Consider the following 15,416-nt stretch of genomic DNA (forward strand, 5'->3'; position numbering starts at 1 on the left):
ACTGAGCTGGCATAAGTTCCCAGACAAAACAGGATATACTGCATATCTAAACAAACTCAGTTTCTAATACTAGGGCAGATATCAAGGAGAGGTGGATTTCAAGAGACAATCTGGGGAAGTAGGAAACCAGTTCTGATTGTTCTATTTCGTAGTCATTCCAACATGCTCTCCTTTGTTAGTTCTTTATCTCTTTGACACCTTAATGCTGGAGTTCCCCACATCTCAGTCTTTGGTGTTTTTCTCTTCTGTGGTGGTCTCATCCCCCCTAAATGTTAAAGATTTTAAAATGTTTATAGCCATACCTCACTCTAAACTCTAGATTTTTATGTTTTTATATATTGCTTATTCAACATTTTCAATTAGAGGGCTGTGGCCGATTTTATTTTCCAAGATGATTACAATAATATCTGGCATTCCACATGCTCCTCTTAAAATGTGACATTGACTCTTGCAAACAGAAAAGGGGAACATCTTTTCCATATGCTGGAATTTGGGTGGGCCTATGACTATTATGGAAGTGATATGTTGTAAAATCTGAGGCTACATCATAAAAGAAGATAAAACTTCCACATAGTTCTCTTGGGAAGCTCTTAGAGGCCAGCCACTCTGCTGTGAGCAAGCCAAGCAACCCCTTGGAGAGGCCAGTGTAGTTCCCACCAATAACTCTAGCTAAGGTCCGAGCTGACAGCCAACACCAACTGCTGGACATGTTGAGTGAGTGAACCTAAATGATCCCAGTCCCTAGCTCTTAGGTCACCTCAGCCTTGGTGTCACCACCCGTCAGTGTGAATAAGGGGTGTTATTCCTGCTGAGCTCTGATCAAGTTGCAAATGCAGAAGTAATTAAATTGTTATTGTTTTAAGCTTTTAAATTTATAAGGGTTTACTAACTAAAAGATGATCTACCAGAAATCTTATGCTTAACAGGCTCAAAACTAAACTGAATCTTTCTCTACAATTGTGAGTTCTACATTAGTTAATGCCAATTCTATTATTTTAGTTGCTTAGGTCAAAACACTTGATATGATCTTTGGTGTCTCTCTCATATGCCCTGTATCCAATATACCAGGAATTCTATTGCCCTTGGCTTCTAAATGCATTCATATTTTATATACTTCTCATAATTTCCATTGTCACACTATAACCTGAGCCATTGTCACCTTTGCCAACATTTCTCGATCGTGGTTTACCATCTTATTCCCTTGTACTCCTACAGTCTGTTCTTCATGTAGTAGCTGAATTCTCCTTCTGGAATGTAAATAGATGTCACATCTATTAAAAGCTGACAACAAACCTAGAGTGTATTATTTCCTCCACTGAACAGATAAGGAAACTGAGTCACCTATTTTAAATACTATTCTGTTATCAAGCTGATATGTGGGAGTTAGGTTTTTCTAATCTCCAAAAATTATGCTACATTGTATGGATATGCATTTGTGTGTGCTACATGTTACACATATACATTTATAATGGTAGGCATTACAGAAATTAATAACCAAAAATATCAAACATATAAAAAAGCAGTTCTAACAGTTTCAGGATAAAATTGTATTGAAAATTTAAAGGTTAGAACTATAAGTGAAAGAGTAAACAATAATGAGAAAATGCTGGAAAAAAAATTAGGAAAGGAGGCTTACAAAATAATTTTGAGCTGGATCTGACTTCTTCTGCTGTTGAGTCTGTTGCCTACCACCACGTGCCCATGGACAAAGACCATTGCATATTAAGACTAGGAAGGGAGGGTGTGATCTTGTTTAATTCCAAGAATAAGACAACGTAACTCAATTGATCGTGTCCACAGCACCCTCATAAACTTGAAAATAAAAATGTACTCTATTAAAGTATTTTAAAAATATATTTTTAAGTTCTAATTTATAATCAAACAATGAATCATTATAGCCTCTATAGAGAAAACTTGATCATTTGCTATATTGCGAATAATTATTCTAATGGCAAGAAAAAATATAATTTGAGTGTTATGAAATCCCATAGATACATAGGAAATGAGTTGGTTTCTAATAAAGAATTTCTTCCCTTTGTATTTGTAATAAGCCCAACACTTCATTTGCATGATAGCGAGTTCCTTGTGCCTGGCCTATTATATATTCATGCAGTTCAGTTTAGCAGGCCTCTTGCTGCTGCTACTTGCCAATCTGCTACTTGAAACCTAGTATATGCCCTCAAGTTGTTAGTCTAGGTCTTCTTTTCCTTAAGTATATTTTTATATCTCCATAGCCATCTTAGCATATAAATATACCTACTTCTCTCTAGGGTGATTGAGATCATCACACAAAGGAACCCACATATACTCTACTTTCTGTCAGTTTATTAAAACACACACACACACACACACACACACACACACACACATTTACCGAGTGCAGCACACGCTGTGTGCGAGGTCATGTCAGTGCATCTCCATCACATCTTCAGCCTTCAATTCAGTACATTTTGACAAAATAGGGTTGCTTACTATGTGAAAGACGCTGGTGGGTGCCGTGAAGTATGATAGTATAATTAAGAGGCTGCTTCTGTTCACAACTGAGTTTTCTGTTTAAACTTACAGTCTAAACAAACACAAAATTTCAGTTACAATAATAGTCTCATATTGTAAAGTGAGAGTCATTTTCAGGCATGAAAAGACTAGATCAATGTGACTCAAGCCTAAATATTGTATCTAAATCTCATGTTGACATAACTTCCATGAGACCATTTTAAAGTTACATTGAATTTTAAGAAAAAAGAGATCACGTATAATGAGAGTAAGTAATCCAAGTGAGGGTAGTAGATGACTTGAAGGAGAGAGGCTTCTTTTTTTTTTTTTTTAATTTGTTTTTTAATGTTTATTTACTTTTGAGAGAGACAGAGACAGAATGCAAGTGGGTTAGGGGCAGAGAGAGAGGGAGACACAGAATCAGAAGCAGGCTCCAGGCTCTGAGCTGTCAGCACAGAGCCCGATGCGGGGCTTGAACCCACGAGCTGTGAGATCATGACCTGAGCCAAAGTCGGTCATTCTACCGACTGAGCCACCCAGGCACCCCAAGGAGAGAGGTTTCTGAGATGAGCTGAGATTATATTATATGAAGAAATAGAATAATCAAAGAATTGGTAGTGGCAAAGCAAAGGCCATTGGCAAGAGTATAGCTACGTAGGGAAGAGCCATGATGCAGCTGGGATAAATTGGGGCCGTAAAATCGGCAACAGAATTCCCCACATATTAAGGGAATTACCATGAAGACATTTTTTTCCAGTTTACCAAGTGGAATCTAAAATAGTCCTAGACCCTCTGTCCTAAGCCTTCTCCCTGATCCCAAACAAGTCACATAAGCAATGATCACAAGTGGGATGAGTTTATTGAAGTTGTAGCATTCTTTGAACTGGGGAACTCTTAGAAATAGTTATCATCTGAGACAGATTGTTATGGGGGAGGGTTTTTTTTCTGCACCCTCAAGCCAAGTAATTGAGAAAGCTGGAGGCAAATATGTAAAGGGGAGACTAAAAGAAAGAGAAAAGAGAAGCAAATGGAAAGAAAAGAAAAAAATAAGTCACTTTCTCACTGCAAGTCTTCAGCCCAGCAGGAGTCCAATCAAAGTTGGTGAGAGGGAAGAAAACTTTAAAATACATATGAAATAAAAGATTGGATTCAGAAAGATCCCATCTTTTGTACCAGAAAAAAAATCTTAACAATATTATTTTGTTCTTTTAACTAAAATAGTCTTGGAAGTCCTGGATTCTTCCTGAGATAGCATATTCTGGAGAAGAGATTTTCAGTAGAGCATAAATGGAATCAGGAGTTGCATAAATATAAAGTTACTTTGTTTTATTTCAACAGTTTAGACTCTGCAATAAACCATGGTGATGGATGAAATTACCCAAGAAAGAGTACAGAAAAAAAGAAGTCTAAAGACAAAAAAAAAAAAAAGAGAGAGAGAGAGAGAGAGAGAGAGAGAGAGAGAGAGAGAATGTTTATTGTTAGGGGATGAAGTGATTAAAAGAGTGGAAAAGAGGTGCGCCTGGGTGGCGCAGTCGGTTAAGCGTCCGACTTCAGCCAGGTCACGATCTCGCGGTCCGTGAGTTCGAGCCCCGCGTCAGTCTCTGGGCTGATGGCTCGGAGCCTGGAGCCTGTTTCCGATTCTGTGTCTCCCTCTCTCTCTGCCCCTCCCCCGTTCATGCTCTGTCTCTCTCTGTCCCAAAAATAAATAAATAAACGTTGAAAAAAAAAAAAAAAAGAGTGGAAAAGAAAGCCAGCAATAAGGGAAAAGAGGGAAAAATAACCATTTCAAGTCCTCAGAAAATTACTGTCTCATGAAAGTCAAGGGAAGACCACTCCAGGAAGAACAGTGTGCCAGCGGTAAAGAATTTAGGTGGTATTAAAGCAGAGAACAGAATGTGCAATCGATGATGGAGATGATATTATTAATTTTTATCAATTTCCAGAAATTGCTAAAGACAGAAGCCAAATATAAAGAACGAGTGACAGATAATTAGAAAGTAGATCTAGCATATTTAGTCTCCCGTGACAGAAACTTGGGCAATGAAGGGAAAGTAGGAAAAACAGAAATGTTGAGAAGACAGTAGAGTATAGAGGAAGTTTTCTTTAGGATAGGAGTGAGGGGGTACTCTACAAGTTCATAGGCAGAGGGGAAGAAACTGATAGGAAGGCAAGTTCCAGAGAGTGTAGTTGGAACTTAGACAAGGAAGAAACAATAGGGTGGAACAAGAAGAATAGGGGACCAGAAAGCAGATGGACAAAATTTACATCTTACATCAGGTATTCAAGAAACAGATCCTGGGGCGCCTGGGTGGCGCAGTCGGTTAAGCGTCCGACTTCAGCCAGGTCACGATCTCGCGGTCCGTGAGTTCGAGCCCCGCGTCAGGCTCTGGGCTGATGGCTCGGAGCCTGGAGCCTGTTTCCGATTCTGTGTCTCCCTCTCTCTCTCTGCCCCTCCCCCGTTCATGCTCTGTCTCTCTCTGTCCCAAAAATAAATAAAAAATGTTGAAAAAAAAAATTTAAAAAAAAATAAAATAAAAAAAAAAAAAAAAAAAAAAAAAGAAACAGATCCTGGAATGAGAATTCAGTTCAGGAAGTAAGAGAGAAGCAGAGTAGGAAAGGGGAAGAGACAAACAAAGATTCAACTGTGAGCAAAAGTCTGGGTCTCAGCCTGATAACTTGTGGATCTCTGGAGTATAAAATTTACTTCAAAGCAAGGGAATTTTGCTTTCAAACTCCCACCCAAGCATTGGAAAGGGGCAACCCTTGGGAGACATACACTCCCAAGATTTCTGACTCTCAGCACTACTTGTGAAAGAAGAGTTGTGGCTTAAGAGGACAGGTCCTCTTAAGAAAAGTGCCTGTAAGAACTGTAAGAGGCAAAGGACACAGAAACCAGGCACTGGAGTGCATAGAACTAGGAAACAAGATCTGAGAGTGTCTAGGCAGAGTACCAAGTGTACACTACAGTTGGGAACCACAGGTTAGATGTTTCCTACCTTTGAGATCTTTTGAAATATCTTAATCTCAAATACCTATGTCCTTTTTGGTTACTGAAAGGATGAGACGAGGTAAATTTAAGCAGGAACATTGAATTAGGAGAATTTCTCTCCCCCTTCTAGTTTTGGAGATGGAATGAAAAGATAGGATATGGCAGTAGAATATATTTTAGCAATTAAATTACTGAAATTGAAGAAAGTCATAAATGATAGTGTGAGTAAGGTTAGCAGCTTTAAATGAATAGGTAAGTTTTGCTGAAACTTGTGCTGAATAGAATATGAACAAAAGGATTTAAAGCAACATGAGTTTAGCTGGGATGGATTTCTAGAATCTAATCAGCATGTTTCTATGACCTTGAATAATAACATTCAGCAGTTTAGAAGTAGCGAGGGGAAAAAAAAGGAAAAAAAATGAGTCAAAAAGGGAGCGTGAGATGACAGACTCAAAGTTGAATTGTAATGGAATAACCTCTGGTTGCCAGTCAGGAGCTGAGGTCTAGAAGTTAGTGATGCAATCAAGGAAACCAAACGCAGCAGATTAAGGTCAGAGTAAGGAGTTAGGACATTAATGACCAAGACAACTCAACAAATTAAAAGATGATTTTAGAATTGGTAAAATTGGAAATCGAGCTGTCTCATGTGTTACTTAAAATTAGTGCATGGCCTTGCTTATGTAAGGCAGAGGCAAAGGAGAGGTGGAAGTCCTTGGAACAGATGAGGTGAACCATGAACTGAGATGTTCACAAGGTCATCAACATGAGTCATAAAGTCCCTAAGAGGGGCGCCTGGGTGGCGCAGTCGGTTAAGCGTCCGACTTCAGCCAGGTCATGATCTCGCGGTCTGTGAGTTCGAGCCCCGCATCAGGCTCTGGGCTGATGATGGCTGGGAGCCTGGAGCCTGTTTCCGATTCTGTGTCTCCCTCTCTCTCTCTGCCCCTCCCCCGTTCATGCTCTGTCTCTCTCTGTCCCAAAAATAAATAAAAAAAAAAACGTTGAAAAAAAAAATTAAAAAAAAAAAAAAAGTCCCTAAGAATGTCAGCAGTGGAGGGAGAAGATGGCAGAGTTTTCAGTGAGTAGTAAAACAATTAAATAAATTTGGTAGTTAATTGTGATAGTGATTATGTGGTGGTACAAGAAAATAGGATGTGTGAATTCATGCTGTAAATGTTTTGAAATAAGTGAGTATAACCTCAGAGAAAGTTGTCTTTCTTACTTAAATCTTCTTCACTTTAATGGCATTTATTTCCTCTGGTATCTCATGCAGTAACTCTTCTAGTCTATCATCTTTAACTAGTCCTTTCAATGAAACCTTTCCCATTTCTTCCAAATAGCATCAGATCTTTGCTATTTGACTCCCCCACTGCCCCGCAAAAAAAAGAAAAAACAAAAACAAAAAACACGTCAACTTATTTTTCTCTGCATGTTTACTTCTTAACTTAGAATAAAGAAGTTCTCTTCTTTCCAGAATTGTTAAAATTTATCCATAGCCAAATTCAGATTTTTTCCAGATTTCACACCATTTGCCTTCTCTTTGATATATTTCTCCATTGATTATCCACTCAAGACTTTATTTTCTCTGTTACTTTCTCTAAATCTGAGTTTTCTTGCTGTATCTAACCTATTCCATATACGTCCTTTGCATATCTCTCTCCTTATATGTCTTTGTATGCCATTCTCTCTCTTGCTATATTTACCCTTTACCATGTATTGTCGTGTTTTTCTTTACTTTAATTACTGCATTACATCCAAAATCTCATCTTCATCCCTTCACTTATGTTTCCATTTTCCTTTAGAAAATCTTTATTTGAATGTCCACTGTTAGAGAAATTTACATATCCTCCTACCTCTGGTCTAGTGCCTTCGTTTTCTAACTATGGCATGTCTTTTTGCTCTGACAAGATTGAAATTTACTTTAGACTTTCTGTAGTTTTTCATCACCTATTTCTTTCTTTTTTTTTTTTTAACTTTTTTAGTGTTTGTTTATTTTTGAGAGACAGAGCACAAGTGGGGGAGGGGCAGAGAGAGAGAGAGAGAGAGGGGAGACACAGAATCCAAAACAGGCTCCAGGCTCCAAGCTGTCAGTACAAAGCCTGATGCAGGGCTCAAACCCATGAACCCTGAGATCATGACCTGAGCCGAAATCAGACCCTCAACTGACTGAGCCACCCAGGGTCCCCTTTCATCACCTATTTCTATCTGTCACTAACTTCTGTCATATCTTCTCTCCAGATGTCTCAGATTTTCCATATCTTTCTCTTGCAACTTTGAGCTCAGCACTGATTCGGCTGGAGGAGCTCATTAAATATTTTTGGATTTCCTAATTTTGAGCCCCCAGAACAAGATTTACATTTTATTTCACAAAACAAGAAATCTTTGGCATATGTGGCATTCATTTAAATATTATTTACCTCCATACCTTCACTTCTACTTAAAAACATTTCTTAACTGTTAATTAAGTCACATGGATAGATGTTTGTCAGGATTTATAATTAAGAATTGATACAACTTTTAAATAAACATTTTCGGGAAATGTTTATTATACTTGGAAATATTAGTTTCTCCCTATACATTATCCACGTTTTACTGACTTGAGTTCAGAAAAGAAAAAAGGCTTAAAAGTGACAGTCCATGTAAAAGTTATCCAAACATTGGTTTCTGGGTAATATTACATAGACATTTAAGTGTCAAAATTTTATCATATGAATAAAGTACAGCATTTTTATATTCTGTTTGTAGTTAAAGCATGGTAGGTGGTATTACCAGGGGAATAGGTAAACCATAATGGAGTAAATTAGCTGAATCCAAGATATAACTGTGCCTTGAAAAGTGGGCATGAAGCCTGTTTTGAACAATGGAGACTTGAAGTTTTTTTTTTTAAATGTAGCCAAATACAAAGTAGAAAGCATGTATGAATTTACTTCAGCTTGAAAAATTAGTTTCTACCTTCTATTGATTTTTTGGTAAGACATCACTTCCATTTAAAAAATTGAAATATAATATATATTTTGTGTGTGAAAAACACTTTCTACAGTAGAAACCACAGTATGTCACCATATGATACCAAAAAAGTTGATTAACTTCTTATAGTATATTATATCTAAGTGAAACACAAATACTCTGATTTTGTTTTCTTTAGACACCATAGCTTAACAATAGTCTAACATCTGTTGAGATAGCAAGTGTATTGCATACTTTAACACCATATCTCAGAGTATGCTTTTATCTTAAGGCAAGATGACACATATAAAAATGAAGTAGAATTAAGTTTCATTTGCAATTGAAATACTGGTGCAACCAGGGTGTTAGTATATAAGATTAAGATACAATGATGGTCAAATAACTTGGAAACAGTTATACCCCAAATTATAGCCAGCTTTCTCTACAGGTATATAAGAGAGGCATATAGACAAATTACAATGACAAATGAAAGAAAAGTGTCACAGTATTTTTTACTAGGAATTTTCTCAAATATTCTGCAAACACCCTTGTTTCAAACTTAGGTTTTGCTCACCTAATCTTTTACCATATGCTTTATCTTTATTCCTTAACGTCTAAACATGAATCTTGGATCTTATTCCCCTTGCTAAAAGGAAGGAAGAAGGACTGGAAGTGATCAAGGTGCCCTGGGCTATCCTTGTAGCTCTTGGGTTGGTGGAGGAGAAAGAGTGTACAGAAAGGTCATGCCACCTCCTGGTACACGAGGGGACTTTTGGTCTGGACCACCAAAGCCATGTTGAATGGAAACCAGAAATAGCCACACACAAATGCATGACTTTACCTTGATTTTTAAAGGGATCTGACCAATAAAACTGTGGTAAAGGGTAAAAAAGAAGTTTGCAAGATTCATTTCTCTATCCACCTGTAGAAATTGTCTCTGCTTCTTTCAATGTGGAATACCCAGGGCGGGTTGGATATGACTGATAAGACAGATCGGAGGTCATGAAACAAATCAGAAATTTCCGTGTAATGTTTTAAGAATCAGCACATGAGTACTAGTAGTCTAGGCTCTAGGAGTCAAGGTATTAAATATTTCATAGGAAAATACATAAAGGGTAAACATCAAATATTATATATTAGGGATACTATAAATGAATAAAATATAGACCATTTACTCAGGAAAAACACTATGAACATGTAAATAGCAAACCAATATCATATATGTACATAGACATGTATGTGTATATGTATATATTTGTTAAAATGAGAGGGTGTGCAATGATGCAGGGTATAAATAAAATAAGGGACTAAATATAGTGCAGGCTATAAACAGAATATGCTGTATCATTACAGATGCCAAATACATTTTTGTTTGTGAAGAATTTTTCCTCCTATTTCTCCAGTATTGGCTGGACTTACACATAACAATTGTGTCACTCAATATTGCAGAGTAGTGAATCAAGAAGGAATCTGATATAGAACTTAAGGATAACAGAAACCAGAACAAGGCCTGTAGAATAAATGGTAAATATTGTTTTAGACTTAAACAGAGAAAGAGAATGACCCAGATGGCCCATATCTTTATTTTGGCTCAAAAGAAAAGTTAATTTCTGAAGTTACTTATAGAAATGACAACTTCTCTCACCATCGCACTTCAGTATTTTCAGTGTTGAAGCCTATACTTTTACGACTTAGAGACTTACACCTAGCAAGTTTTAAGTATTTCTTTTGGCATTTTTCTTAAGGCAAATCTTTACCCATTTTCCTCTGCCATTAAACAGTGAGTTTCACGAGGGTCACTGAGTCCAGTTCATTTTATATCAACAACTGCTAGCATTACATAACAGCATTAATATTGGTTGAATGAGTACGTGACTGCACTGAAAGAATACATTTGAGAATCATCCACCAGACCACAGACAAAAATAAATAAATAAATAAAATAAAAAGAAGAAGAAAAGCAGTGTTCAAGGTTATACTGTCTCTAGACTCTTCCTTTTAACAGAGTGTTCCTCTATCTGTGCTTGAGTTCTTTTTATGTTATAGGAACCTCTAAGCAAAAGTAACACATTCAGGACTTGAAAAGTGATTTGGGATTGCCATGTAATGCTTTCTCAAAACAAAATTGCACATAAATGAAGGAAAAGGAAATGCAAAGAAGCACTCACAGGAATAGAGAAGGTCCTTCATTACAGCGTATATCTCTCAGAGGGGATGCAGGATACCATTTCATGTATTCGTGAAATGTATTCAAATTTTTATAGTATGTTATTTACATGTGCCTTAAAGATTGAGACATTGACGTGTTGGCCTATGAAGTACTCGATTAGTATGAGTTTTAAGTAATTCTAATGAAACTGCTAAGACATTGAAAATTACAAGCAGTTTGTCAAAACCTCATGCTCACACAAAGGCTAGCTGCTGTTGTTAATTTGTAGGTTTGTTTGTTTTTTTGTATTTTTTGCTGATATAGTATCTCGCTATTGCCCATGGGTGTGGCAGAGGAATCTTTTCAACCAAGGCAACTGCCTATAAAAGAATTATATGATCTTTATTTTTGTGCCGGCACGGACATTTTTGGTTATCTCATCTTTGTTTAACATACGTGATAAAGTATATAAATCATGCTGTCCTAGAAGGACATGAGAATGGAAAAAAATGGTGAGTTCATTGTAAAAATTGCAGCCCAGATCTGTGTTCAGAAGAAATAGTTTAGCAGTCAAATTAAGAATCTTAAACCCAAAGAAAATGATTGATTCAAATTAGTTTCTTTTCACTATTGTTCATATATCTAAAAGAATCACCCTTAATACTATTCCTTTTATGATAATTTAGACTTATTCAGTATTCTTTTTCCACCTCACACTTTTTACCCTTCCCCAGCAAAGCCAAAGCTTTGTTTTCATGTTAGTTTTATTTCTCAAAAAATATTTATTCGAAATTGGCATTGATAATATTTTGTATATTTTTCAACTTTAATTGTGATAGAAAAAGATTTGCTTTCCTTGATAAGTATACCTGCATGTAAAGTAATTCTGACATCAGTACGCTGGTTATATGGTCAATTCAGTAAACTTGCGAAGACTATAAGTGTATCCTAAGCCTTTGGGAATTCCAGTGCTCCTAAATGGAATCCTTTGCCTATTTTTCAAATGTCAATAATTAATTGGACATTACTACTGGAACATAGTATGCATTCATTGCACATTTTCCTGCCACGAACTGTGTCTCATAAGACAATAAGGATATTTGTGTTATGATGATTTCTGACAGTATTCTTATAATCCTTCAAACCACTTTTGAATGTCCCATTTGTAATTTTTTTTTAATTTTTTTTTTAACGTTTATTTATTTTTGAGACAGAGAGAGACAGAGCATGAACGGGGGAGGGGCAGAGAGAGAGGGAGACAGAATCGGAAGCAGGCTCCGAGCCATCAGCGCAGAGCCCGACGCAGGGCTCGAACTCACGGACAGCGAGATCGTGACCGGGCTGAAGTCGGTCGCTTAACCGACTGAGCCACCCAGGCGCCCCTGTAATTTTTTTTTTTATTTTAAATCTGTAACTGTAAGCCTCTGTAAGTATGGAATTTACAGTTTAAGACAAATTATCATCCAGAGAAACTTTAATTATATAGCATAACATTTGATTTTGACAATTCTGAAAATTTCTAGGTCTGGGATAAACTTGAGAAGTATCTTAAGTGCTAGATTAACCAAGCTAGGGATCTAAAGGCAGTTTCCTTCATTATATCATACAACTCAACAAACATTTCACCACAGCAAATTTTGAACTCAAATGGGGACATCGGTCTGTAATGCTGCCACTGAATCTTAATTTCCGTGGGGTCTCAAAACCAGTGATAAGGATTTTCATTTATTCCCTTCATGAAAAAATCACACTTAGATACAAAGATCTATGTTCGTTAAAGATATCTCAAGTACATCTATGTAAATTACTATCTTAAATTATTCATAAGTTTCTCCCTGCAGTTTCATAAGCTTAGTGTTCTTTCTCTACATTTAGTTATAATCCCTGAAGGTTCTCACGGTGCTAATTCTATTCAATTTGTTATTTTTAATTTCGGTTTAAGGAGCAAATAAATTACTCTTTTCCTGAAATTCATAAAATGTCGCTTAACTTTAGTAAGTATAGAATCTTTTAGTTTTATTAAGTTGATAAATTGTTTAGCCATGAAAGTGGTTCCTGTAGTCAGATTTGGCTTCATATATAATGATAATTTACCTAATCGCTACTGAAAATTTGAGTAAAATCTGTACTCACAATAGTTTTATTTTGAGTAATTCTGGTTCTTAATTTTATTGTTATTCATCCAGGCCTCCTGCATGTAAGTAATACAGATTTAAAACGCAAAGGAACTACTAGAGAAAAAAAGAACCAGAGACTTGTTTCTTGATCCTAGGTCTTTTTTCATGGCTTGTTCTGTGTTTTTTAAGTATGAAGATCTTTGTTCTAATTCCTTATACCTAAGGAAAAGTAGCATTTTATATGAGATTATTATATTATTGTATTATATTTATATTTTGTGAGACAACATAGAGAATACACCACAGGCCTGGGTTAGTAAAGCCTGAATGAAGTTCCTGGCTTTGACCCTTTCTTACCAGCTGTGTGACTGGATCATTGACTTCCTGAGTCACAGTTTCCATAGCTGTGAGAAGCAGAGCTAAGTTTGTTAAATGAGTTGATTTGCTCTGTTCACTCAAAATATTTTTATTTATTTTTTAAAATAATATTTGTATTATTCATTTAGTACATCTGAAAGCAGATTACTATTAAATAAAAGGGATATTGTACGTATTTCCTTTCATATTTAAACTATGGAGTATGTTAGGGGTGCCTGGGTGGCTCAGTCCTGTGAGCTTCTCCACTTTGGCTCCCATGATCTCATGGTTCATGAGCTGGTGCCCAATGTCAGGCTCTGTGCTGACAGCTAAGAGCCTGGAGCCTACTTTGGAGTCTGTGTCTCCCTCTCTCTCTGCCCCTCCCCTGCTCACATTCTGTCTCTCTCTGTCTCTCAAAAATAAATAAACATTAAAAAATAAATTAAAAAAATAAACTGGAGTATGTTAAAATAGATGACAACAATCAGACTGAATAAGCACCTGTCTGTCTTGTCTCCCAAAATGCCTCCTTCACCGTGTTATGCCCCCTGCCATTTTGACACAGTGATTGATTAGTCATTTTAGGAGCATTATTAAAAATTTTTCCTTAAAAAGTTAAATGGAGCAACAAATTTGGCCTCCCAGTTATTTTATTTTTTAATACAATGAGAATCTCCATTAAAGTTTAAAAATCTGAACTTTAATGAAAACATAGATTTTTTTTATGGCTATTTCAACCTATAGCTAACCAATAAAATGCTAGTTGGATTTCTTGTACGAAGTTTTCCCTTTCTAATTTATAGACCATATAAATATGAATGAAAGCTTCTTCAGGATTAATATACTTGGAATTCTAGCCACACCTTCTTTTTCATCTGGTTGTGAAAGTCCAGCACATTTATTTTATACAGCATTTCCATGAAAAAAATCAACTTTTAAAATAAATCAAAACAATATGCGTAAAGGGAATACATATATTTTTATGTAGTTTAAGTATCTTTTTATGGATAAATAATATATTTGAGTGGATACAAAATATGAATGTACATCTTTGATTTTTCTATATGCAACCTCATTTTCTCATGTATGATCACTCATATATACGTATTCAAATATGCACAAAATACACATTCATTGTTGCCTGGATGAATCAATGATTGCCATATTTTTCTAAATTCTAATCACTGCTGTTTCCTGACAGCCAAATAAAAACTTCAGTGGACATAATTTCAAAAGAATGGATCCTGTTTATCTGAAAGCATGGATTTTGTATTGTAATATAAATATTATGTATGCTGAATGAATGAGAAAGAAAGCATGAATAATATGCCTTCTGTTTTTCTACATTTAGTTTTTTGACATGTTTTATTTCAGCATACTCTGGATTTTCTTTCTGTATTTCATTTTCTTCCATGTTCCATTTTGTATTACGTGATTACTATAATAGGAATATCTGCTTTTGTATGAATCTATGTTTTATGATTGCTTCACAAGATAACTTACAAAATTCAAATTAGAATGGTTACATTTATCAGTCTAATTGGACAGAACTGAAATTATAGTGCATTCATATATATATTAATAAATATTTATCTCCCACTAATTTTTATTTTAAATTTTTTCTAATTTCCTAGTGCTGTAGGTATAATAGTAGATGAAAATGAGAAAAGATCCCAGTCCTCATTGAGCTTATTGTCCAATGAGGGCAAAAAAACATTAATAAAAATAACACTGTAAAGAAATATAAGAACTATAACACTGTAAATTTCACTCTAATCCATGCAGAGTATAGGGTAAAATAATCAGAACACAGAAGAATTTTTGAGGGAAATGATGTTTGCAATGGGAACAAGAGCAAATTAGGCAAACAGGTTGGAGAAGAGCATTTCAGACAGGGAGTAGCCTATGCAAAGTATTTTGGAGGAATTTTGAATCCATCCTTCTGATTTCTATGAATCGTTAAATATTTTTTAAAATAAAAAAATTCTTTTTCACAAATATAAACACATGGATGTTGATTTCTAAAATGTATTATTTTTGTTCTATTGGTATGAATGTCACTGCTTTATTGTTAATAATATGGGTTTTTTTGTATTTATCTCCATATTACTATAAATCAACAATTTCATTTCAGCTATTTGTTCTGGACTGAATGGGGACAGATGCCCTGCATTGGAAAAGCTCGCTTAGATGGCTCAGAGAAGGTTATCCTTGTAAGCATGGGAATAACATGGCCAAATGGTATCTCCATTGACTATGAGGTGTGTTGGATTTCTTAAGTATTTAAAGCGCATTAACTGCCAACTTGCATTAATCCACTCTTAGTGTTCTCTTATTTTTTTAATAAACCACTTAATCCAAAACAGCT

General features: G+C 35.7%; 1 protein-coding gene across 3 annotated transcripts in view; it reads left to right on the forward strand.

Annotated features, from left to right (window-relative positions):
- The window catches only part of LRP1B (LDL receptor related protein 1B), a 1,899,539-nt gene that overhangs the window by 1,422,515 nt on the left and 461,608 nt on the right, over nucleotides 1-15,416 (forward strand). For all 3 annotated transcript variants that reach the window (XM_078451331.2, XM_078451332.2, XM_078451333.2), the window contains exon 38: nucleotides 15,183-15,309. In XM_078451331.2, coding sequence (XP_078307457.2) covers nucleotides 15,183-15,309 — 127 coding nt within the window. The remainder of the gene's footprint in view (nucleotides 1-15,182; nucleotides 15,310-15,416) is intronic.

Source organism: Panthera onca, chromosome C1, assembly GCF_046562875.1.
Source record: "Panthera onca isolate mPanOnc1 chromosome C1, mPanOnc1 haplotype 2, whole genome shotgun sequence".
Taxonomy (NCBI): Eukaryota; Metazoa; Chordata; class Mammalia; order Carnivora; family Felidae; genus Panthera; species Panthera onca.